At 38.6% G+C, this 11,395-nt stretch overlaps 1 protein-coding gene across 1 annotated transcript in view; it reads right to left on the bottom strand.

Annotated features, from left to right (window-relative positions):
• Positions 1 to 11,395, bottom strand: part of CFTR (cystic fibrosis transmembrane conductance regulator (ATP-binding cassette sub-family C, member 7)) — a 177,802-nt gene that overhangs the window by 25,104 nt on the left and 141,303 nt on the right. Inside the window, exon 22 of the mRNA XM_006859315.1 lies at positions 2,582 to 2,833. Coding sequence (XP_006859377.1) covers positions 2,582 to 2,833 — 252 coding nt within the window. The remainder of the gene's footprint in view (positions 1 to 2,581; positions 2,834 to 11,395) is intronic.

Here is an 11,395-nt window from a genome sequence, read left to right as displayed (position 1 = left end):
GATGAAAAGGTAATTTGCAAATCTTTTGTTTAGCATTAGAACATCCAACCCTAGTTTCCTTATAGTACTGAATGCTGGGAATGCATTTTGTTTGACACCCTTTCCATCAACAGTGAGTCTTACTGGTTCATACCTAATAAGGTCTTGTTTTTTATGCAAATTTGTTGTTGTTCGGTGTCTTCAAGTCAGTTCTGACCCATAGTGACCCTGCATAAGGTTTCCGAGGAGCAGCTGGTGAAAAATAGCACATAACAGTTCCTTTCTAGGATTTGTTTTTCCAGGATGCTGACTGATCTGTTGAAAAAGGCTAGAGTACTTCCTGCAAGTGAGCTTTTAGACATGTCTTAATTCCAAGTCACTGTTTTCTAGTAACTTCAGTGCAACTCTTCTCTGAGAATTTTGGATCAATATAAGTCAAAATATTATCTTTAGAGTTAAATAGTTGAATTTGGTGCTAGCTGTAATTGCATCATACCATGAATAGACCAGTCTTAGCACATTCCATTCAGAATGTATTCATTCATTCTTTCTTTCAACACGTACTCTGCTAGTCAATACGTTAAGCAAAGGAATAAAAAGATGAAAAGCACAGTCGTTTCTCTTGTAATTGTTGTGAGTCGTCATTGAGTTGGTTCTGATTCATGGCGAGCCCAATGGAGCAGAGTCAACTATTGCCTAGATTTTCAAGGCTGTGACCTTACAGAAGCAAACTGCCAAGGCTGTCTTCCAGGGCATCTCTGAGTGGGTTCACCACCAATCTTTACTCAAGTTGTTGAGTGCTTAACTGTTTGTGCCATCTCAAAACCTCCTACCTCCTTACTGTTTAAAACTGAGTGGGTGAAAGCAACACTTTAAGGTATCAAAAAACAAGTATCAAAGCTGGATAGTTAGATAAAAGCACAACAATTTTGAGAACGATGACTGAAAATGTTTGCAATTTGAAAGCCTGTATGCCACACCCTTTTCACATGAGGTCTTATCTTCCCCCACTCCTACATTTATTACAACCATAAACTTCTTTGTTTAACAAGTTTTCTTTCCCAAAAGATTCATTCAAACAGAGTGCTTTAATTAAAATAGCCATCTGGAAGTGAACTACTCTGATTCCTACCATCCTGTGAACTTACTGAGGGTTCAACAACCTTTACAGGTGGTGTTCGTTGCTTATTAGTTTTTTTACTTGTGGCTGGCTGGCTGTGTGCCATCCAGTCAGTTCTGACTCAGAGGGACCCTTGTATAGATTTTCTGAGCCTCTAAGTCTTTGTGGGAGCAGATAGCCTCATCTTTATCTGAGGAGCAGCTGGTGGGTTTGAACTGCTGACCTTGCAGTTAGCAGTTCAGTGCTCATCCTATAACGTCATTATCAGGACTCCTAAAATAGTACTTTTTTGTTGTTGTTATTAAGTACTGTCAAGTCGGTTCCTACCCATAGCGCCCCTGTATACGGTTTCCAAGGAGTGGTTGGTAAGCTTGAACTGCCAACCTTCCAGTTCAAACTGACTTTGCAGTCCAGCACATTAACCCACAGCACCACACCAGGACTCCAAAACAGTATGCAGCATATGGAAACCACTCCATAAATACTGCATGCCCTTTAGGGCTGAGATCCATTGCCTACATGATTCATTTTTCCATTCCCCTCAAACTACCTAGACAGTGGCTTGTAATGAACAGTGGCTGAGCATGCCTGGCATGTGTAGAATAGACTGGTCTTGTTGTTGTTGTTGTTGTTATGTGCCATCGAGTCGGTTCCGACCCATAGCGACCCTGTATAGGGTTTCTGAGGGTGTAAATCTTTACGGGAGTAGAAAGCCTCATCTTTCTCCCGCGGAGCAGCTGGTAGTTTCGAACCGCTGACCTTAAGGTTTGCAGCCTGATTCATAACCACTATGCTACCAGAGACTGGTCTAGATGCAGAAAAAGGAAATGCCTGAGCATATAGATTCTTCTTCACTTTGCAGTATTTCTGATTACTCCCCGTATGTACAGCAGGGAAACTTCTACAGAAATGAGGACTCAGCTAATCCTGTCATGCTAACTGTGTTTGGTTTAATTTAATTTACTAGGCAAGTAAGCATCAATAAAGTAGAGAGGTGGAAGGATGCCAGAAGGAGGGATAACAAATAATTTACTAAAAATTTTCACCTGGTTTACATCAACATATTTATCGTCTGTAGTTTGGTAACAGCACTTTTGGCATTCATCATGGTCACACATAGTCACCAGCGTCATGGGGAGAGACTCTCAGCTGCCATGGCATTGATGTGTAAAGTAAAATAGAGTCATCAATGATGTTTTTGTGCTATGGAGTCAATTCTAACTCAGAGCAATCCTGTATAGGGTTTCTGAGGAGCAGCTAGTGGGTTTGAATCACCAACCTTGTGGTTAACTGTCTAGTGCTTACTGTATAGCGCCACACTAGGACTCAATGATATGTAGTTACATAATTAATAACTTGAGATAAGTCTGATCAATATTGGTCCTTACCTATAATTATAGTGTTATGAATGGCATCTGCTCACTTACTGGGATTCATTTATTGAACACAGGTCTAACAAAACAGGCAATGTTGAATACTCACCCTCTGCCCAGGACTTATTGAGAATGAAATGTTCTCTAATATGGCATTCCCATTATCTGTATATTTTGCTGTGAGGTCTATGACAGTCATTTGGCCCCCTGAGGGCCAGTGGTCATCTTTCTTCACATGCTGATTCTCAATAATCATAACTTTGGAGAGTTGGTCATCCTTGAATGGTTTGACTGGCTTGGCAGGCTTACTTCCTTCTGTTGGTATATCAATAAACTTAAAGACTCGGCTTACAGATCGCATCTGAAATCAAAATAGCAATATTTTAGTTTTGTCTGTTTAAAAAATTCTGGCCATGTCATACTGAATTTGATGTTTACTAAAAAATAACTTATAATCCCCTGAGTCTTCTTTAAACCGAGCGATGTTGTTGTTAACAGGTGCCATGGAATCCTGACTCTTAGTGACCCTGGGTACAACAGAATGAAACACTGCTCAGTCCGCTGACTATTGTTTGTAGCCACTGTGTCAATCGTCTCATTGAAGGCCTTCCTCGTTTTCTCTGACTGTCTACTTTACCAAGCATGATATCCTTCTCTGGAGTCCTGGGTGGCGTAGTGGGTTACGAGTTGGGCTGTTGACCACATGGTCAGCTGTTAGAATTCACCAGCAACTCCATGGGAGAAAGGTTTTCTGCTTCCTTAGAGATTTAGAGTCTTGGGAACTCTATACAGGGTTGCTGTGAGTCAGAACTGACTTCATGGCCCACAACAAAAACAACAACAACAATGTCTTTCTCCAGGGTTAGATTCCTCTTGATAATATGTCCAAACCAAACAATAATTTAATCAGTAAAAAATGTCTGCCTTGAGCAATGCGATCTTTGAAAACTATCAATATGGGATTAAATGGACAAAAGCAACTCTAAAGATTACACAGAAAATTCAGGGCACAGTCAGTTTATGTTAATGATGGAGGAACAATTTGGAAGAAGAGGGTGGGACTGACTGGACAACCTGACACACATAATCAATGCCAGTGAATTGCACACGCCGAAATGATTACATTGGTGTCTCTTCTGCTGTGTATATGCCAACAACAAAAATGAAATCATTTAAAGAAATAATTTGTGATATATCATGCTGGCTACTTGTCAGTGAGTTAGCTGTCAGGTTTTTCAATGAATTAACAGGAAATCTTTGGGTATAATTAAAAGCTTAACCTAAGATAATTAACTATGACTTATATAAATAGGCTCTGAATAGACCTATTTATATTGGTGATCACTTAATTCTCAGTTATGTAAGCCATTTATAAATAGCCAAACTAGTCTCAAAGGAATAGCTGATGTCAAAGAGAAAAGTGTTTTTCTACTATGAGCAGTACTATACAATGTTGTACAACCAGGTTATAATAAAAATGTGCCACACCTCAAAATTACCATTGAAGATTCTTACCTTGTATGACCTTAATAACTAACTACAGTTCTATAGTTCAGCTGGGTGGCAAATGGACTCGTAATACTTAGCCAATTTTAATTAATCTCACAATAATCTTTCGACAAATGTAGGTCATTGGTATCTGTTCATAATTAAATAATTACGTTTTTCTTCTAAATTGTTGTTGTTAAGTGCCGTCGAGTCGGTTCCGACACACAGCAACGCTGTACAGGGTTTCCGAGGCTGTAAATATTTACGGGAGTAGAAAGCCTCATCTTTCTCCCGCGGAGCGGCTGGTAGTTTCGAACTGCTGACCTTTAAGGTTTACAGCCCGATTCGTAACCACTACGCTACCAGAGCTCCTTTTTTCTTCTAAATTACTAAAATATAAATTTATATGGCTGAGCAAAATGTGAGTATGTAAAGGCTTGAATCTGAAATTAAATGTATACCTGTTGAATAAATCTATTCATGTAACACTGAATAAAGCATATCTTCAATGTGCACAGAAATAAAAAAGCCCAACTATTGTTAGAAAGTAGTTTGAATTCATAAGTAAGAATATATTTCTCTGGAAACTTATGGTTTATTGGAATTCAAAATGTGTTTTGAAAAGTTCTCACATATAACAAGTATTCTGTAAGTATTTGAAAAATAATAAATGATTGAATGAGCATATAAATGAATGATAAGTGAATGAAAACTAATAATGAATGACAGAATTAATGACTAAAGAAAGACTGAAAACTTTTCATTCTATTGCTCTTGTGCTTCTCAGGTACAAAACAACTTCAGAGAGAGAACGTCACTGTTTTCTGGGGTTCTTTTTTTTTTTTTTTTGAGTGTTAATAGTAATTATTGATGCAGGCTTTACTGTGTAAAGAATGTAACTAACTTTTTTATTTACTTTGTTAATTTATAACTTCTTATTTATAGCAAAGGCTTAAACTCTTAGAAAAACTATTCTTTGTTGCAAAATAGGAAGGTAGATTGCTTATTTCTCTTTTTCATTGTCTTAACATGAAGTAGGAAATGTTCACCATCTTTAGTGTGGAACAAACAGTGGATGAAGCAACAGAGTTTAGACAACAGACCTTAGCTGAACATTCAACGTTCTGTCTTAGCCAATCTAATGGCTCTGCTCATTGTTTATGAAGTTCTTTCTTATTGCTAGTGATTTTGTACTTCGATTTCCTTAAGCTTGAAAATATCTTCAAATTATCCCCAATAAATATTCAAGATTCAAGAAGAGAATCCTTTTAAGCCAAAATCACTGTTAAAGGAAGTGAAAAAGGTGCAAACCCCTCACTCATTACAGATAACTCTAGGAGAAGCAAGCAATGTATATTCACTATTATTTCCACATACGATATTTTAAATTCTGCACTGTGGGCCACTTTCAGGGAGTGTAAAATCCTGATTCATTTGTTCTTAACTAATTTTGAATTAAAACATATTCTTGAAGTTCACTGTCGTTCATTTTTACAGAGTCTACATTAGGTTCAGAAGATAAATAAAGCCACCAAAGTGAAGCTGTCAAAAAATGCTTCAATCCATTTAAAATACCTTATTATCTGTATCTTGCATAGCAAACCCATCAGTGTCTTGAAACGACTAAGGGAAATACAGAAATGTAGCTTATTTTTATAAATTAGAGACTGTCAACATCCCCTTATGTCAACTCCGTGAAAAGTAGTAAACTAGTCTTTGTTATTAAGAAGCTTTGGTAGCGCAGTGGTTATGAATCGGGCTGCTAACCTCAAGGTCAAGGTTGGCAGTTCAAAATGACCAGTCGTTCCGCGAGGCTTTCTGCTCCCGTAACGATTTACAGCTTCGGAAACCCTGTGCAGGGTCGCTATGAGTCGGAAATGACTCCAAGGTACTTACCAACAACAATATGTCTTTGTTATTGCTGAGTTGGAACAGACTTGAAGGCACTTAATAATAAGTCTTTGTTAAACAATTATGTGAAGGAAAATCTATAAGTAAAACCTTTCAATATTTTTTCATTTATCTTTTTGGTTTTTGCTGAAAATATACACGACATAGGACATCCCCATTCAACCATTTTTACATGAATAGTTGACATCGGTTACAGACTTCACATTGTGACACCATTCTCCCTATCTCTGCCTACAGAGTTTCACTACCATCTATTTGATGTCCTGGTTTGACGCTGTAGGATTAGCACTCTACCGCAAAGTCAGCTTGAACTACAAGGTGGTTTTGAACTACTCCTCGGAAACCCTATACAGGATCGCTGTGAGTCGGAACCGACTTAATAAAAACAGTAACCACCGCTAATTTAGGTCCTCCGTCCCTTAAAGTTCTCATCTGTTTTAGATTTAATGCCCATTTGAGCTCATATAAATAATTGTTTAAATGAGCATGATATTCACAGCAAATGTTCGTTAGTTCATGAGGTAAATTGCTGTTTAACTTAAAGATGGCTTTATAGGTTAGTGTTGGCTCAAGGATTAAAAGGTAAAAACAAAACACTTCATATTTTAATATTTCCAAACAACCAATAAAAAACATTTAACTATATCTATATAAACTGCTCAAAATTATATGTAGTGCTAGGCATTTCAGGATAATGCACTGAACTGCAAGGTCAGTTTGAACTGCAAGATCAGTGGTTCAAACCCACCAGCCGCTCCTCAGAAACCCTATACGGGGTCACTATGGGTCAGAACTGACTTGATAGCACTCAACAATAATAGCAATTAGGAAATAAGCACTTTCAAAAACATTATATTGACAACACTGAAAAGTAGTACATTTTTTTTTCAGTCTGAGTAAGTCAGCTTTGCAAGTCAGATTCTTCATTAGTTAGGTTCACATCTGAGGGTATGCAGACTAATATCACAAAGTCTAACACCTTCTAATGTCGCTGACGCTGGTGAATTCAGTGCATATATCAAATTCAGAAAATGAACTTTCCAACTCATCATCTTTTAGAGAGTCTTGTTGCTTAAAGAGATTCCATGGCAGCCTCTCATGGTCAAATATCCTTGACCAAGAACATTTCATCTTAACAATGGGCACTCTTGCATAGCGTTGGAGCAGCCATTCATTTAATTCAATGGGTTAGAACATCTTCTAAGAGAAAAGAGAGTTGGCTAAACAGACATTTGTATTATCACCAGTTTTGTGCACTGAAATGCAATTACGGACAGATGATGTAGCCAGATAGCACTGTCAATTACTAACTAATTTCTGTACCCTACGGGCTCTCTAGGTTCACCCAGCGTGGGTACTGTACCTCCACTGCCTCTGCAAGAAATCACATCAGAATGAGAACAGAGAATATCAATGCTTGTCTTTTAAGTGTCAAACACTGCTCTTTGAAACTCAAATTTGAGATGAGTAAGTTTTAAGGTTTTAAAGAAAATTGATTCTGAAGTTTCAAAAGCCTGAAGGACTCAAGGTACAAGGATCAAATGAAAACAACTGTTATAAAGTGCCGTTGAATCGATTCCGACCTGTAGCAATCCTGTATAGGGTCTCCAAGGAGCAGCTGGTGAGCTTGAACCACTGACCCTGAAGTTCAAACAACTTTGCAGTCTGATGCATTAGCCCACAGCGCCACACCACGACTTCTATAAAAATAATTGTTGTTGTTGTTAAGTGCCGTGGAGTCGGTTCCGACTCATAGCAACCCTGCACAGGGTTTCCGAGGCTGTAAATCTTTACAGGAGCAGAACGCCTCATCTTTCTCCCGTGGAACCGCTGGTAGTTTTGAACTGCTGACCTTGCAGTTCACAGCCCAATTCATAACCACTATTCTACCAGATAGTCGTAGACAAAATCATGATGGATGAGAAGTTCCCAAACAATCTGACTCAAGCAAGGCTTACTCATGAACGGGAAATAACAAGAGAGCTTAAATAGCAATTCATTTAAATATAGATCCTACCATGCAACTGAACCCTGGTTTCATCCTCTAATGGATTTGGGGGTGGTTTAGAACACAAGGAACACGATGGCACAGTGGTTATGTGCTCAACTGCTAACCATAAAGGTTGGTAGTTCGTACTCACGAGATGCTCCATGGGAGAATGGTGTGGCAGTCTTTTATTGCACAGATTTACAATCCTGAAAACCCTACGACGCAGATCTTATCTGTTCTACTGGGTCCCAGTTGGGAGCAACTCAACAGCAGTGGTATTTTTTATTTGTTTTTTAAGTTTTTATTGTGAATTGAGTGAAAGTTTACAGGGCAGATCATCAGTTTTACATTCAACAAATCATACTCCTTGTTTCCTTACAATGATTAAAATCCCTACCATGTACCATCAGTTAACAGCATACAGTATTTCTCTCTATCCACTTTAGCTTTTTTTTTTTTTTTTAACACTCAGGCATATATAATAATTGGCACCACCAAAGGGCACATTCGGCAAGTCTGCCTCCTCACCGCCAGCTCTCACTCCCTCTCTTTCCATGAATCTAGAGTCCTCAGCTGCTCCCGCTCTCCATGTTCCCATCTCTGCCGTCGCTGCTTCTCTGGATAAGGTCCCTCATTTCACTTGTGCTCTTCTCCCTTGATAGTCCTAGCGTGTTCTGTTTCTGGACTGTAAGATTAACTACTCTGTTTCTGTTACAAAACTTCTATCTTTATAATTGTGAGAGTCACAATTAGTGATGGTAACAATTACTCACTATTGAATCATAAGAATCTTATCCCCATCTCTTTTAACCAGATTCATACAGATTTGATGAAAACTGTTCAGTGGGAGTTTTATCTTCCCACACACACTCTTTAATTAAACTCTCTCTTGAAACCTTGTAAGCCAGTGACTTTGTGCCTTTATCACCCCCTCATTTTAGGTAGCCAATGTCTAAGTTGCCCATCCCTAGCTACCCTGTGTACAGAAGGGATAGCATTGATACTTGATGTGAAGACTCCTTCCCTCTTCATTGGTATTTTGAGCTATTACCTCCATAACAGCAATTAGTTTTAAAGCACAAAATAGTAATGTGCTTGGTTACTAACTTAAAGGTTGGAGATTCTAGTGTACCCTGGAAGAAAGGATCAATTTTCCAAAAAGTCAGCCACTGAAAACTCTGTTGAGCACAGTTTGACTCTGGTACACATGGGTCACCATGTGTTAGAATTAACAGCAACTGGAAGGAAAAACAAACAAACAAAAAAGCTTGTGCTTGATTCTCAGATGAACCCCAGGAAAGAGGTGTATCTTAAAGAAGTTTCCAGAGCCTGTCATGGTGGCAGTAAAGGATGGTCATGTGGCTCAGCATGCATAGGCATAGATGACCTAGCATAGCTTCAGCTGTCCCTGTGTTTACAGTGTGGTGCTCAAAGAAAGCCAAATATTTTTCACTCTTCAGGGGAATCGAAGAAACCAAGAAAGAGCTCACCGACGGAGAGCTCAAAAAGGACAAAGACACAATTTACATGGGCCATATACAAGGTCACTATGAATTGGAACCGACTCCACAGCACTTAACAAAACAACAACAAAGTATGCCTCTAAGCCAGATAAGAACATCAATGTCTCTGGGGTAGTGAGCACAGACAAGAGACACCCTATGATCAAATACTCCCTCCCTCCAGTGTCTTGTCATTCCAAGAAATCCACTCAAAAGGGAGGTCCACTTCCAGCAAGACCCTTAAATTCATTGAGGTTAAGTCTACTCCACTTACTGGAAGATATTTCGAAACAGAACTGGAATTCAACGACAGCAAAAGCTGAATATGGCATAGGACTGGGCTACATTTTGTTTTATTATACATAAAGTCACTATGAACTGGAGTTAACTCGAAAGCAACTGATATCAACAACATGGCAAAAGTAAAGTCATATTTCTTGCACACCTGATTCATTCCTGGGAGCAAGGATGACTCCAGATTTTGTGGCTCTCAAACCTTAAGTAATTCGGAAAACCTTGCTTTAGAAAAAAAAATAATAATAATCCAAATTATGAATATAAAATTAGAAAGGGGTCTATGCAAATGAGAGAACCTGAGCTTAAATTGCATTGGCCTCCGGTTAAACCCAACTCTGTCTATTACAGTGGCCTTGTTCAAAGCATTCCTTGTATTCTTACCATTTAGTACCTAGCACCATGCAGTCACTCATTACATCTTTGCCAGCAGTGAATGAATTCATTGTTCAACTCACAGGCAGAAAGCAATGTCTATGCAGTGAGAATGAGAGTCTGGTGGCTATGTTAGCAGGTAACCCAGGCTGCAATTTTAATACTCAGCTACTCAACCTGAAAAGATGCGTTGCTATTTGGATACCGGAATTTTCAAATACCAAACTATTCTTAGTCTGATCTATTTGTTTTCCTTGTGTTTCTTTTTTTTAACCTCACTTAATCCCATCTCTAATTTAGAATGTCTGCAGTAAATTTTCACATGATACAAGCGAGAGGAACTACCATGCCGTTGTCTCGTTGGATTGAGCTGAATGCAAATGCAGGCAAGTTGCTGAACCTCATGCTTGTGTGCAGAGAAAGGTTGCCCAAGGAGGGATGAGAAGGCAACTCTGTCTAGGGAAGCAAGCCTGACTCACTGACAGAAGAGTCTCACTGAAGCCATCCCCAGCTTGGAGGAGTAGAAGATGAAGTCTAATGAAGTCCAGGCACTGAAACATACTCTACATTTGTAGAGAGGAAATTTCACTTGCATGTTATATTAGCAGAACTGTTTGAGACTTTCCATATCTGTTGGGTCACCTTTCTTTGGAATGGGCCCAGGTAGATGTCCTCCAAATTTAATGGCATAAACTACGGAGTGTTTCTAATGCTGCATCAGTTTGTCGGAATATTTTCATTGATATTCTTTCAATTCCTGCAGCCTTGCTTTTCACTAATGTCTTCAACGCAGTTTAGACTTCTTCCTTAAATAAATACCACCAGTTCTTGATCATATGCTATCTCCTGAAATGGTTGAACATCAACTAATTCTTTTTGGTACAATGACTGTGTATTCCTTCCTTAGTCTTTTGAAGCTTCCTGCATGCTTCAATATTTTGTCCACAGAATCTTTCAAGATTGCAACCTGTGGCTTGAATTTTTTCTTCAGTTCTTTCAGCTTGAAAAATGCTGAGCATGTTCTTCCCTTTGATTTTTTAACTCCAGGTCTTTACACATTTATAGTCTATGCCAAGAAATTAGGAGGCCATTGTAATACTTTACTTTGTCCTCCTGAGCTGTTCTTTCAATCTTTATGTTCAGCTCTTCTACTTAATCATTCTCCCAATTGCTTTAGCTTCTCTATGTTCAAGAGCAAATTTCAGAGTCTCTTCTGATATCCACTTTGGTCTTTGCTTTCTTTCCTGTCTCTAAAACTTTTTTTTTTTTTTTTACTTAAGGTTTTTATTGTGGATTGAGTGAAAGTTTACAGGGCAAATCATCAGTTTTACATTCAACAAATCATACTCCTTGTTTCATTACA

Source organism: Chrysochloris asiatica, unplaced genomic scaffold (genome assembly GCF_000296735.1).
Source record: "Chrysochloris asiatica unplaced genomic scaffold, ChrAsi1.0 scaffold00032, whole genome shotgun sequence".
Classification (NCBI taxonomy): Eukaryota; Metazoa; Chordata; class Mammalia; order Afrosoricida; family Chrysochloridae; genus Chrysochloris; species Chrysochloris asiatica.
This window is presented reverse-complemented; position numbering and strand designations above follow the sequence as displayed.